The sequence below is a fragment of the Brachyhypopomus gauderio genome, chromosome 19 (genome assembly GCF_052324685.1).
Source record: "Brachyhypopomus gauderio isolate BG-103 chromosome 19, BGAUD_0.2, whole genome shotgun sequence".
In the NCBI taxonomy this organism is placed as follows: domain Eukaryota; kingdom Metazoa; phylum Chordata; class Actinopteri; order Gymnotiformes; family Hypopomidae; genus Brachyhypopomus; species Brachyhypopomus gauderio.
The window spans coordinates 9,168,840-9,183,839 of NC_135229.1; the positions used below are offsets into that span (position 1 = coordinate 9,168,840).

At 44.8% G+C, this 15,000-nt stretch overlaps 1 protein-coding gene across 4 annotated transcripts in view; it reads right to left on the reverse strand.

The window, feature by feature from the left end:
- septin4b (septin 4b) overlaps nucleotides 1–15,000 on the reverse strand; it is a 40,938-nt gene that overhangs the window by 8,977 nt on the left and 16,961 nt on the right. For 3 of the 4 annotated variants that reach the window (XM_076981271.1, XM_076981272.1, XM_076981270.1), the window contains exons 2-9: nucleotides 4,004–4,100; nucleotides 3,829–3,915; nucleotides 3,528–3,651; nucleotides 3,291–3,425; nucleotides 2,869–2,986; nucleotides 2,647–2,748; nucleotides 1,989–2,085; nucleotides 309–471 (exon numbers count right to left, since the gene is read on the reverse strand). In XM_076981271.1, coding sequence (XP_076837386.1) covers nucleotides 309–471; nucleotides 1,989–2,085; nucleotides 2,647–2,748; nucleotides 2,869–2,986; nucleotides 3,291–3,425; nucleotides 3,528–3,651; nucleotides 3,829–3,915; nucleotides 4,004–4,013 — 836 coding nt within the window. In that variant the 5' untranslated portion in view covers nucleotides 4,014–4,100. Of the gene's footprint in view, nucleotides 1–308; nucleotides 472–1,988; nucleotides 2,086–2,646; nucleotides 2,749–2,868; nucleotides 2,987–3,290; nucleotides 3,426–3,527; nucleotides 3,652–3,828; nucleotides 3,916–4,003; nucleotides 4,101–6,681; nucleotides 6,919–15,000 lie in introns of those variants that run through there. The other variant, XM_076981269.1, reaches the window with a different exon arrangement.

Below are 15,000 nucleotides of genomic sequence, written 5' to 3' on the forward strand. Positions count from 1 at the left end.
TGTGTGTGTGTGTATGTGTGTCGTACTTGCGTTTGCGCTCCTTCACCACCATGTGGGTCATGTTCTGGATGCAGTGTGCTCTGTAGTGTGTGTGTGTGTGTATGTGTGTGTGTGTGTGTGTGTGTGTGTGTGTGTCGTACTTGCGTTTGCGTTCCTTCACCACCATGCGGGTCATGTTCTGGATGCAGTGTGCTCTGTAGTGTGTGTGTGTGTATGTGTATGTGTGTGTGTGTGTGTGTGTGTGTGTGTGTGTGTGTGTGTGTGTGTGTGTGTGTGTGTGTGTGTGTGTGTGTGTGTGTGTGTCGTACTTGCGTTTGCGTTCCTTCACCACCATGCGGGTCATGTTCTGGATGCAGTGTGCTCTGTAGTTCTCGTAGTGTGTTTCTCGGGTCACGTCCTTCAGGTCCTGCATGTGTGTGCGGACCAACATGTTCCTCAGCTTCACGAAGTCACAGTGTGCGGTGTTCTCCACTGTAACACACACACACACACACACACACACACACACACAATGCAATTAAGTAAATCATTAAATATGTAAATCATTATTTGTATAGTGTATTTCTAGACTGTCAGTGCTTCACAATATAATACAATGAAATATAATAAAACACATTAAAATGTTGTGATCAATTCACTCATTTACACATGAACCCATTTGCTCATTAACTTGTTCACTCATTAACACATCCACTCATTAACACATTCACTCTAACACATGCAGTCATTTTCACATTAACACATTCATCATTAATTAACACATTTATTCATTAACACATTCACTCGTTCATTCATTAACTCGTTCACTCATTGAACGATGACTCATACACACTCATTGAATTCAACTGCTCCCCGGGCACCGGGCTAGGGCTACCCACCGCTCTGGGCATGTGTGCACCACAGCCCCCAAGTAATCACTAGTGTGTGTGTGTGTGTGTGTGTGTGTGTGTGTGTGTGTGTTCTAATTGCACAGATGTGTAAATATGGAGGACAAAGTTTGATTGCGGTGAAAAATCCCAATTGACAAAATATGGCACATTTCACATTTCATTAAAACATTCACTCATTAAACATCCCAGCAAACATCCCCCTGTCTTACACATGCCCATTGTTTTTTAGTTAAAAGACGTAGTGGGTTAAATCTTTTCCTATAAAATGATAGACCCCTTAAAGAACCCAGAGCATCATCAGTAGCTGTGGATTAATATACTGTTCTCAGCTGTGCTGATCTCTCTTCTCTTATTATACTGTCCTCAGCTGTGCTGATCTCTCTTCTCTTATTATACTGTCCTCAGCTGTGCTGATCTCTCTTCTGTCTTATTATACTGTTCTCAGCTGTGCTGATCTCTCTTCTATCTTAATATACTGTTCTCACCTGTGCTGATCTCTCTCTTATTAGACTGTTCTCAGCTGTGCTGATCTCTCTTCTCTTATTATACTGTCCTCAGCTGTTCTTATCTCTCTTCTCTTATTATACTTTCCTCAGCTGTGCTGATCTCTCTTCTGTCTTAATATACTGTTCTCAGCTGTGCTGATCTCTCTTCTCTTATTATACTGTTCCCAACTGTGCTGATCTCTCCTAATATACTGTTCTCACCTGTGCTGATCTCTCCTAATATATTGTTCTAAACTGTGCTGATCTCTCTTCTCTTATTATACTGTTCTCAGCTGTGCTGATCTCTCTTCTGTCTTAATATACTGTTATCAGTTGTGCTGATCTCTCTTCCATCATGCAGGTTGTCAAACATGCTTTCAATTTCACACTTCGGTCACCCAGCAAACACAGACAGAACTACTGAATCAGCAGCACTACTGAATCAGTATCAGTGGACTGTGTGGTACAGGGGGCTGAGAGGGGAAACAGACTAGGCAATGAACTGGCAAAATTCTGCTATTCACTAGGTTTAGATCAGGAATCAGGACTCCCTAAATAAGATTATACTGAAAAACCTTGTTAGGGAGCAGTGTGTGTAGTTCCGGGGGAATACCTTCCACAATGCCCCAGGGGTAGAGACGACCACGCACTCTTCGACCTTTGGCCTCTACCACCGTGTTGCTGCCGATGACGGCAAACGGAATACACTCCTGCAGGGCAACAAGCAGAGAAAACAGCTCGGTTACAATATTCAGGAGGTTCTTTTCTCTACTTCAAACATATCTGTTTCAAACATGGAGGTGCACACACACACACACACACACACACACACACACTAGAATCTGCTTCATTGATCAGAATGAATGAATGAATGAAAGTTCTACATAGAAACTTTTTTTCTATGTAAGTTTTTCAAGAACCCAAGATTGCTTTACAATCAGCACATAAGCTTCTATGAGCAGTCACACACTGGCGAGAAGCAGCACAGTGTCCCCTCTACAGGACACCAGCGCCCCCTGGGGGACTGGATCAGGTGCAGAGAGGGGAAAGAGGACAGACCACCATCCAGTAGTGGACATACAAACACACACATTCATGCACAGACACTCAAGGTTACTGTAAGCAAGCAAAAACTACAGCTAAATATGGTCATCCATCTATGTGCCTACAGCCACGCCCCCTGGGCCAACACAGCCACACCCCCTGGCCCAACAGCCACGCCCCCGGCCAAAAACTACAGCACTACTACTCTGTCCAGCCATAACGTGCACCTTCAGTTCCTGGTCCTGCTGTTTGAAGTCCTCATCCTCATCTGAATCACAGTCTGGAAACTGGTAGATCTTAATCCCATATTGTTCAATCTCCTCTTGAATCTGTGCAATCCAGGTAGAAATAAAATATATATATATGGATTTGAACAAAAAAGTACACCTTCCCAAAACAACGCACAACACACGAAGGGAATCCCAGCCGCTCTGTAATCCAGGACGTACCTTTAGCTTCTTCTTGGATACCTCAGTGGGAGTGAGTGTGTCTGCCTTGGCAAGTACAGGAACTATGTTCACCTTCTCGTGGAGAGCTTTCATGAATTCGACATCCAAAGGCCTGAGACTGCAGCCAAGCAACCAGATCGTCTCTTATTACACAAACTCACACCCAATACTAAGAATGTTTCACACAGAGATTCTGTTGTGCGGACTGGAGAACGGGCAGGTGGACTGAAACACAGTTCTACTGCTGAGTCATATTGCATCTCGGAAACGCTTTAGAGCAAGGTGACCTTTCAGAGAGATGTAATTACTAAATATTTTCAATAGAGGGCGACATCTATCTATAAGTGAAATGTTATAAAGGTCAATGAGTCACAGCTCAAAATCATGAATGATATGAAAGAACGAGACCATTGATCTCTTACCCATGACCAAAGGGAGAAATGAAGTAGACACAACAGTGAACACGGTTGTCCTGAATGTTTTTGCGGTTGAGGCCGCTCTCGTCTCTGAAGTACTGCTCAAACTGCTGGTCAATGTAATCCGCCACTGACTTCCAGCTGAAGGGACACAAACACAAACTCACGGAGTAACTCACAAACACAGAGGATTTGGGACAAACACATGTTCATAAAGCCTTGGGTTAGGGTTATAACACGCACCACTCCGTGTTATTGACTGCATCTCCAAAACCTGGTGTGTCCACTATTGTGAGTTTCAGTTTGACACCTTTCTCCTCAATGTCCACTGTGTGTTTGGTGATCTCAACTGTCTGGGTAATCCTCTCTGTATTCACAAACAGAGCAGCCAGTTTACCCCACATATGTGTGCACATTGACACTGAGGTATATATACAGTATATAAGAGAAGAGACAGATATAGATGTATAAATACTACTGCTATTGGGTCGTTTCTAACTGCAGCACTATAAAAACATATAGAATGGCCACATATGCTTGTTACCTTCGGCATTGAGCAGTTTTCTGTCTTTGTAAAGATCTGTGAGGAAGAGACTGTTGACCAGTGTAGACTTTCCCAAACCAGACTCCCCTAAGATGACACAAAATCAGTGATTTTCACAATGGGTTAAATGTTTCTTATGGTTTTACACTATACCAAAAGGAGTTTTTTCTTTTACCTGCTACCATCAGTGTGAAGTCGAAACCCTTTTTGACAGATTTTCGATGTACCTGATTTGGCAAAGTGGCAAATCCCACATACTCTTTATCCTGGTCCTAAATACAAGAGACAGAGAGGGAGACAGAGAGGGAGAGAGAGAGAGAGAGAGAGAGAGAGAGAGAGAGAGAGAGAGAGGGGGGGGGGGGGGGGAGAGAGAGATGGGGGGAGGGCATAACCCACACTGAACATTTAGGAAGTCAAACAGGCATAAGAGCCACTAACAACTACACAACCTATTCATTTCAGCAGAGGACTAACATTTTACTAACACCACCTATTCATCTGTTATTTCTGTCTAGTCAGAGCCAATATCACGTTCTTAGAGTCTTGCTGCTGTTGGGAAACCAATGATGACACTCTTTTATAAAAAACAGAAGTGCAGCCACCTTTAATTACACCAAATTACAAACATCCAGTGCGCCACCATTTTAGACATATGGTATGTGTACAGGCAGACCAACACGGATCCAAATACAAAATGCTCTGCTTCTAAAAGGAATTCACACATTCATAATAATAATAATAATAATCCATTTTATTTATAGTGCACTTTACATTTCAATGAAACCTCAAAGTGCTCATCAATTACATATCCTGCCTTTCAATCCAAACTTCATGTGCTCAAGCCAAATTCACACATTCGTATGGTTAACAGAATCTCCACATAATAAGGCACCTGAAAACCTCTGAACATGAATCAAGAAATGCCTCAAAGTGTCCAGCACTACTTCAGCAGAACCATAGGGGTCAAAATAATGTTAGCAAACTTGCAGGGGTCAAGTGCTGCAAAGCCCTGAGTGGCACAAAGCTGGTGCCATACGTCCCATACGTGAAACTGTCCCCAGGGTACATGGGCTTTCATGAGCCTCACTCTCACAGTCGACCCTGGGCAGCCTACTGTGGGGAAACACACATGCCTCTTGTGGAGGCTGATGTCCCATGATGATCTTCTCTGAAACATCTGAGTAAGCCTCAGAATGACTGGAGTTATGGGGTGTGTAAGGTGGGAAAAGTGGGTAAGGTGGTTACTGTTTGGGGGTTTTAGGGTTTGGGTTGGGCTCCGGTTAGATAAGGTGGTTAGTGTTTGGTTTGGGTTGAGTTTGGGGGTTTGGATTGGGCTCAGTTTAGATAAGGTGGTTAGAGTTTGGTTTGGGTTTGGGCTGAGTTTGGGGGTTTGGGTTGGGTTCAAGTTAGATAAGGTGGTTAGTGTTTGGTTTGGGTTGAGTTTGGGGGTTTGGATTGGGTTCAGGTTAGATAAGGTGGTTAGTGTTTGGTTTGGGTTTGGGCTGAGTTTGGGGGTTTGGGTTGGGTTCAGGTTAGATAAGGTGGTTAGTGTTTGGTTTGGGCTGAGGACAATCAGTAAATCTCAGTAAATAAATGCATATAATTGAATATTAAGACAAGAGGTGAAGTTCAACAACTACAGTTACCAGTGCTGCTGACCGTGTAGTGGTTGGTCTAGTATAGTAGGTAATAATGCTGCCTTCTCTCAAGGAGGACTAGGGTTCAGTCCACTTGGCAAATGCACGGTGTTAAACTAATAACCACCTCTACATTTGCCTCAATAACATGATTGCAATTCTATGTTGCTCTGGATCAGATTTTCAGGCAAATGCATAAATGTTTGAAAGAGTACAAGCATTAACACTCCTGACGAGACGGAATGAAAGGGTTAAAGGATGATCTCCAAAATCTCCATGTGTCTCAAAAGGACAGATATACAACACAGTAATAGACGATTGATACAAATCTGTCCAGCATATTTCACTGAGATATTTTGTAGATGCTGTTCTGGACAGAAGCCATAGTGTAAGTATTGTGTCTGCACCTGGTTCAAACTGGCAGACACAGTGCATTGTGGGTCTCCAGAGCGTCCCTACGTGGTGCAGGTAACGTTCTTCAAAGAACAAATGTAGAACAGAACAAAAATTTGAACAAACCAACCCATGCAAAAAAATAATTTGCAAACCAAACTATACTAGGTGTAGTCACCATACTAGGAAGTGAGAATATTTTTGTCTTTTTGTAGGCGACTTAAGTGCAACTTTGACTCGAGTAACTCACTGGAGTGCCCACCTCTGCTACACCGTGGCTTCAGAACTGAACCGTGTGACACCTGTCAAATCAATAAGGGATCCGCTGCCTCGTGGCAAATCCACAAACAAATGGACTGCTGATAACTATAGATATATGAAATATGGATGAGCTAAGTGTGACTGAAAGCAACTAAAGTTAGTAAATCGGGGATTAGCAGTTTATGGTTTGCAGAAGCACATTAGTAAATGGTCATAATAGAATTTAATAATAAGGTTACACTATAATATAATAATAAAGAGGTGGGGTACAGTCAGAGGGAGGTGGGGTACACTCAGAGGGAGGTGGGTACAGTCAGAGGGAGGTGGTGTACAATCAGAGGGAGGTGGTGCACAATCAGAGGGAGGTGGTGGACAGTCAGAGGGAGGTGGGTACAGTCAGAGGGAGGTGGTGTACAGTCAGAGGGAGGTGGTGTACAATCAGAGGGAGGTGGGTACAGTCAGAGGGAGGTTTGTTGGAAACGTGAATATTAACGTTTCCACTATAAACAGGGTGTGGCAGCAGGAGTATCTGCACTACAGGACAGGGAACATTTGCCAATACCTGCTCCACCTCCATCTCCACCTCCATCTGCGGCACCATCTCCCTGGGCCCAGGGGACGCTGAACCCAGATGCTCATCACTGAAGGGAGAGCCTGTGTCAGATCCACTGTCCTCCATCACTACTGGGGCTAATGTCCAACCTGCCATCCCCAACCAGGAAAGGGTGTACGTTAGGGCAGAGACGGAGAAGGAAGGGTCCGATGAAAAGGGCACAGATTAAGGCAAGGTGTAGGGGAGAGCCCAGGATCATCATGGTCATTTTGGGATGGATGGACAACAAAAGAGATTTGATTACATGCACAGAATCAGGTCTAGATCTGTCAGCTCAGAATCAGGTCTAGATCTGTCAGCTCAGAATGTGGTCTAGATCTGTCAGCTCAGAATCAGGTCTAGATCTGTCAGCTCAGAATCAGGTCTAGATCTGTCACCTCAGAATCAGGTCTAGATCTGTCACCTCAGAATGTGGTCTAGATCTGTCACCTCAGAATCAGGTCTAGATCTGTCAGCTCAGAATCAGGTCTAGATCTGTCACCTCAGAATCAGGTCTAGATCTGTCAGCTCAGAATCAGGTCTAGATCTGTCACCTCAGAATCAGGTCTAGATCTGTCACCTCAGAATGTGGTCTAGATCTGTCAGCTCAGAATCAGGTCTAGATCTGTCACCTCAGAATCAGGCCTATATCTGTCACCTCAGAATCAGGTCTATATCTGTCAGCTCAGAATCAGGTCTATATCTGTCAGCTCAGAATGTGGTCTATATCTGTCAGCTCAGAATGTGGTCTATATCTGTCAGCTCAGAATGTGGTCTAGATCTGTCACCTCAGAATCAGGTCTAGATCTGTCAGCTCAGAATCAGGTCTAGATCTGTCAGCTCAGAATCAGGTCTAGATCTGTCAGCTCAGAATGTGGTCTAGATCTGTCACCTCAGAATCAGGTCTAGATCTGTCAGCTCAGAATGTGGTCTAGATCTGTCACCTCAGAATCAGGTCTAGATCTGTCAGCTCAGAATGTGGTCTAGATCTGTCTGCTGGGAATCCAAAATGGCAAAAGATGCCAGAGAAACTCTTCAAGGTCTCTGCTTGAATTTCACCCTGAAGCATGTGTCAGACTGGGAATACAGTGAGATCCTGCAAGAGCCGCCCTGCCACGAGGGTTGAGCTGTTAACTTGTCAAGACTCAGGCAAACCTGCCAAACTCCTAAAATACTCTACAGCGACCAAAGCAAAGGGCAGGACCTGAAATTAACAGAATCAACTATAGAGACATATTTCCAGAAAAAGTGAATAACTTCAGAGTCATCCAATCACAATCCTCAAACTGCTTGCAGAACAGTAATATTGCTGGACACTCAGTGTTGCTCATTAGGGACTGGACTGACAGGTTTTCATGCTCTTGTTTTTAAAGCCATTAACAAAAGATTATAGGACCTTTGCAAAACAAGAGAATGACAAAAAATATGCTGCTGTAATTTACTAGATATATGCTACAAAAAAGACAAAGTGCTCCATAGACAGTGTTCTTGCAATCTTAACACAATTTTGTGGCAATGTGAAGCTGAAGGGAAACGTGGACAGGCTGCTGGGAGGGCATTATCTAACTCTAACTCTAACCCCAACACCTAGCTTTAACCCCAACACCTAGCTATAACCATAACTAACACCTGCCTCGAACCCTAACACCTAACTCTAATACTAACCCTAACACCTAGCTCTAACCCTAACCATAACTCTAACCCCTAGCTCTAACCCTAACACCTAGCTCTAACCTCTAACACCTATCTCTAACTCTAAACCTGACCCTAACACCTAGCTTTAACCCCAACACCTAGCTATAACCCCTAACCCTAACTCTAACCTTAACTCTAATTCTGGTCCAGCAGGGTCAGTGGTTCCATCGCTGGGCTCTGTGTGCTCCGTGATCAGTGTTCCACCCACATACCAACACAGGGCATGCTGACCTATTTTAAGACAACGTTCAATAGCACATCCATAGCTTCGACACTTTAAGAAGTAGAAATATGAGAACATAAGAACACAAGCTCCTTCTCTAAACCAATATGAATACACACACTTCTCGCACAATGCCAGAACGGCACACAACATTTCTCTCAGCCTACTTCTCAGTCAGCTGGAAATAGAAACTGCTTATTTTAATCCTTGACTAAGTCTGAGAGTAGGTCAAGCCTGTAATGTTCTCTTTCTTTGAAACGATGGGTTTATTTTCATTCAAAGATTAAGAAGGGATATTATCTCACAAGAAAACGGAGGAAGAGAAAGAAAGAAAGAAAGAAAGAATGCACCATGCACCTGCACTTTCGTCCTGTTCAGATCCCTTCAGCGTTCTGATGTCTCCCTGCAAAGCTCGCCTGCATGAACCCTTTCGCCAGTCTGGCCCCACTCTGCTGTCTGTGTTTGGGGCATGGTGCGGCTTTTTATACACATCTGTGGTGGGTTACAGCGTCCTTCGAGCTCAGTGACCTTCTCCGTGGCCTGAGGCACAGATCAATCACGATCATTCAGCCCTCAGGGTCAAACTGCTAATGCAATCCCGAGTACAACTGGATCGATACTGCTCTCCCAAGGCACAGTATGACACACAGACCGACAAGCCTGCTGCAAAACCAAAGAATGGCACTTTCAGTAGAGATGGAGAACATGTTAATAATGGTGCCCTACGCTTCTACGGTGGTTCTTCTCCACCTGCTGAGTGTGTTTTGATTGTATGCTTCTTTTCACTGGTCATGTTCTGGGTGGATGTGCGTAGGGCACCATTATAGTGGAACTCACTACTGTAACCAGCTTTCTTGCACATGTGAGCTTCTTCCCAAGTAGCAGAAAACCTGACTGTGCTTCGAAGTTGAGTGGGCACCATGGTGAACCTGCACTGGAGTGTGTGGTCATTCCTTTAAAACACTGTGACTACAGCCATGACCGAGATTGAGAGAGATCAGTCCCGGGTCTATCACAGTCCACAGATCTCTCAGCATTTAGCTCACTGGCAGGTAGCACAACAGACCCATATCTTCTAGGGTCTCCATGTTGTATTTAGGGTATTGCTCGGTGCTAGTGTTAGGGTCAGTGTTAGTGTTAGGATCAGTGTTAGGGTTAGGCTCAGTGTTAGGGTTAAGGTCAGGGTCAGTGTTAGTGTTAGGGTCAGTGAACTGTATAATACTGTTAAATGATCTTTTGCTCTGTGACCCAGAGTTACGTTAAGCACAACTGGCACTGAGGGCATGTAGAAGTGAGCCTGTCTCCTCTGTCTTCACCGTCCCCACTGTCTTCTCTGTATTCTTTGTCTTCTCTACTTTCTATGTTTTCACTGTCTTCTCTGTCTTCTTTGTCTTCTTTGTCTTCTTTGTCTTCTCCGCCGTCTCTTACTCTAGGTGTATGAATACTACATGTGTAGTGGTGGGGATACAATAAACTGCTCTTAGACAAATGAAAGTACATTTCTCCAGTAATAACATGATCAATAAACCAACATCACTTCTTGCACTGTAATATATGCAATAACACACACATAACAGACACACACACACACACAGCACAAAATACACACAAACATAAGAGAGAGAGGAGGTCCCAGCTGTTCACTTTGTATATTTTTGGATTATGCAATCATGCATTATTTAAACAACTTCTCAGCCACAGAAATGATTCAAAGCTTTGTGTTAGGCTTATTACATAATCTGCCTCCCACGAGGGTTTTGTTTGTACGGAGATCTACAGCTCTCAAAGGCCCTATTGTACAGCTGAAATAAACACTGAAGGAAGTGAGGGAAACTGGGACCCAGCAGTGGAGAATCATGGGGCTTGTGGTCTTTTTAGCTATATATGTACACGCAAAACTCAACACTACATGTTCAAGCAACAGAGCATGTCAGGCTGGGCAAGTCTATTCTCAGGAAAAGACCCATTCTTCAACTAACCTGCCATAGTAGGGAATGTAGAGTCAGGGGGTTAGGTTTAGTCCACTAACACGGTGGGCTAGAGTCAGGGAGTTAGGGTTAGCTCACTAACACGGTGGGCTAGAGTCAGGGGGTTAGGGTTAGCCCACTAACACGGTGGGCTAAGAGTCAGGGAGTTAGAGATAGCACACCAACACGGTGGGCTAGTCAGGGGGTTAGGGTTAGCCCACTAACACAGTGGGCTAGAGTGTAAGCTAAATGATGCAATATGTCTCAAAACGATTCCACAAAAGAGACTAAACATAACCTGTTAAGACACAAAGGGATTAACACTGGGATCAACACAGCTGTGTTACACAGTATCTCATCAATTACCACCGTATAAGGAAGACGCCAAACCAATGAAATAACACGTTATTATGCTCTAATTAACAAATATTGGATATTAGATTATTTGAAGTAACCATCCTATATTTTGATAACTTTTTATTTGGCTTTGCACTCTTGGTGTTGTGTTAACCAGCTTCGTGAAGCTGCCACATTATGCTTTTCCATCAGTCCTGAAGACGTTCTCACATATGAAGACGTTCTCACATATGACGACATTCTCACATATGAAGACGTCCTCACATATGAAGACATTCTCACATATGACAACATTCTCACATATGACAACATTCTCACATATGACAATGTTCTCACATATGACGACATTCTCACATATGACGACATTCTCACATATGACGACGTTCTCACATATGACGACGTTCTCACATATGACGACGTTCTCACATATGAAGACGTTCTCACATATGAAGACGTTCTCACATATGACGACGTTCTCACATATGACGACGTTCTCACATATGATGACGTTATCACATAGGGTTGATGGCTTCCTTCTTGTAAAGGACTCTTCCCTAAACAATGTCACTCCTTTTGTTTAAATTCTTTAGGGCAGTGTATTCTTCCTTAGGTACATTACATCTAGTAAGTTTGTTAAAAATCATGTTTCTAATTTCTCTATTACATGAATAAATATAAGAATCTAGTGTTTCAAATTCAGCTGTTAAAGCTGTCCAGGAAAACTTGGTTGAGTTATATTTAGAAAAGTCAAGTCCACTAACATATTGGTGTGTATATTTGCAATTTTTATTAAAGAAAGCATGTACTTTTAAATGTCTGAAAAAAATCTTTTGTGTCATTAATGGACTTAAATTCATTAGTCACAGAAATTTAAGGCTTTTTGATAGAGCAGATAATTCAAGAGAAGATAATTCCAGATCACTGGGAATAGAGACAACTTTCATGTGGTTTACCAATTGATTCAGTAATATTACTGTTTTCGTAAGAAAAGCAAAATGTGTTTTTAGTATGATCCATAAATTGAAAAATATCTGTTGATGGATTAAACCCAAGCATTTAAAAAGCATGTGTATGTAGCTGTTTTATATATACAGTTTTACTTTACATGTTCTATGAACCCATCCAGGAACATCTGCCTCTGGCCTATCAATCAATCAATCATACATTTTAAGTCGGGTCTCAAAACTCATCTTTTTAAATCTGCTTATAACTGCTGATCTCTATGGTCTGTTCATTCATTTATTCATTTTTATTGTTATATCTTATTTTATTTTATTATCTGCCACTTTTACTCTATTATTTCTGTTTTTTGCTTCATGTAAGGTGACCTTGAGTGCCAGAAAGGCGCCGTTAAATAAAATGTATTATTATTATTATTATCAAATGGCTTCAGCTGTTTCATCTAACAGCATCTGTATGAGCACAAACAGGCAGCTCTGTGGAAGGCTGAGCCCACAAACACAAACCAACAGGGTGCAACAGGTTGCTAGCAGTAACCCTTTGTCTCTCAGGACAAAATCTAGATTATGACAAAAATGTAAGTCAAAGAGCTCATGTTTTAATGATTAACAATACTCTCAAGACATTATAACTATGCTAACTCCTCCAACAGGACGAGGGTGGATGTGCGAGGCTATGCTAACTGCTCCAACAGGCCGGGTGGATGTGTGAGGCTATGCTAACTCCTCCAGCAGTATCTCAGCAGGAGCTGCGGTGTGAGAAGTGGAAGCAGTGAATGGTGTGGTTGTTCAGGCTAACACAGCAGAGCTCTTTGTGAGGAAGACCAACTGTTTGTGTGTGTTTGCGTTTAGAACACAGGGAGCCCTCTCACACAGAAGACTGCAGGGATCCTCAGTGTCGTTCCGTCCGTCACTAGACCAGAGCATCTGCATTGCACCGTAGCAGCTCAAAAATAAACGTTCATGTAAAACATTTCAGTTGCAAAACTTGATTTGTAAAAATATGTAAAATATGATTTGTAGATTTCCCAACACTGTTTTAGCCATGGTGCTCTAAGAAATTACACTGACTCAAACACTCTGATTCAAATACATGTAAATGCCTTTAAATTAAAATTCTGTACCTATATATTCTTATAAGGGGAAAACTTTGAGAAAATAGTGACAGCCGATCATATTTTCATCAAAGAAAGACTGAAGAAGCAGCTTGTCTCTGTCTCTCTCTCTGTGTGCACGCGCATGTGTGTGTGTGTGTGTGTGTGGCTCTGTCAGTCTCTCTGTGTGCGTGCGCGTGTGTGTGTGTGTGTCTGTTGATGTGTCTGTCAGTCTCTCTCTCTGTGTGCATGTGCATGTGTGTGTGTGTGTGTCTGTCAGTCTGTGTGCGTGCATGTGTGTGTGAGTGTCTGTTGGTCTGTGTGAGAGTCTCTCTCTCTCTCTCTCTCTGTGTGTGTGTGTGCGTGTGCGTGTGTGTGTGTGTGTGTGTGTGTGAGTGTACGTGTTCCATCAACCCCTGCCCTGTGGAGGTTTAACTTTAACAAGGCACTGGCTTCTCAATCTATTAATCCACATCTGTTATTCAAGACATATGCAAACACAGACACACCCCAAAACACACATTTCATTAATTACTTCTATTATTATAATTACTATCACCCCTCACGAACCTCTCACACACCCCAGACACGCCCCTCACACGCCCTGATTGGGTACGTGAGGGGTGAGGGATGTGTGTGGTGTGTGTGGGGTGTGTGTGTGATTGGGTGTGTTAAGGGTGTGTGAGGGGTTTGTGGCGTGTGCGGGGTGTGTGAGGGGTGAAGGGTGTGTGGGTGCGTGAGGGGTGTGTGGGGTGTATGAGGTGTGTGAGGGGTGTGTGGAATGCGTGTGGGGTGTATGAGGGGTGTGTGAGGGGAGAGGAGTGTGTGAGGGGTGAGTGGAGTGTGTGAGGGGAGAGGTGTGTGTGTGTGTGTGTGTGTGTGTGTGTGTGTGTGTGTGTGTGTGTGTGTGTGTGTGTGTGTGACGTGTGGTGTGTGACGTGAGAGGGGAGAGGGGTGTGTAATGGGTGAGGGGTGTGTGAGGGGAGTGAGGGGAGTGGGGTGTGTGGGGTGTGTTAGGGGTGTATTCAGCCTCGGGGAGTACAGTGCCCTTCTGGCTCTTCCCTTTATGTTCTTTCTTTTCTTTCTGTTCATTCTGGTCTTTGTATTCTTGTGGGACAAAGGAATGGAGTGTGAAACATTTGCCAAAACTACATCAGGGTGTTGCTTTTAGAACACGACGGCCAGGAGGATGGAGCTGTGGAGATGAGACCAGCGTCCCTCATCACCTCCCCCCCTCACCACCATCTCTCTCACCACCACCTCCCCCCTCACCACCCCCTTCACCACCTCCTCCCCCCCACCACCATCTCCTCTCACCACCACCTCCTCCCCCCTCACCACCCCCTTCACCACTCCTCCCCCTTCACCACCATCTCTCTCCACCACCACCTCCCTCCTCACGCTCACCCCCCTCACCACCTCCACCCCCCTCACCACCACCTCCCCCCTCACCACCCCCTTCACCACCACCTCCCCTCCTCACCACCCCCTTCACCACCACCTCCCCCCTCACCTCCCCTCCCCCTCTCCTCACCACCCCCTCCTCCCACCTCACCTCCCCCCTCACCACCACCTCCCCCCTCACCACCACCTCCCCCCTCACCACACCCCCCCCCTTCACCACCACCTCCCCCCTCACCACCCCTTCACCACCACCTCCCCCCCTCACCACCCCCTTCACCACCACCTCCCCCCTCACCACCATCTCTCTCACCACCACCTCCCCCCTCACCACCCCCCTTCACCACCACCTCCCCCCTCACCTCCCCCTTCACCACCACCTCCCCCCTCACCACCCCCTTCACCACCAACCTCCCCCCTCACCACCCCCTTCACACACCACCTCCCCCCTCACCACCCCCCTTCACCACCACCTCCCCCCTCACCACCATCTCTCTCACCACCACCTCCCCCCTCACCACCCCCTTCACCACCACCTCCCCCCTCACCACCCCCTTCACCACCACCTCACCCCTCACCACCATCTCTCTCAC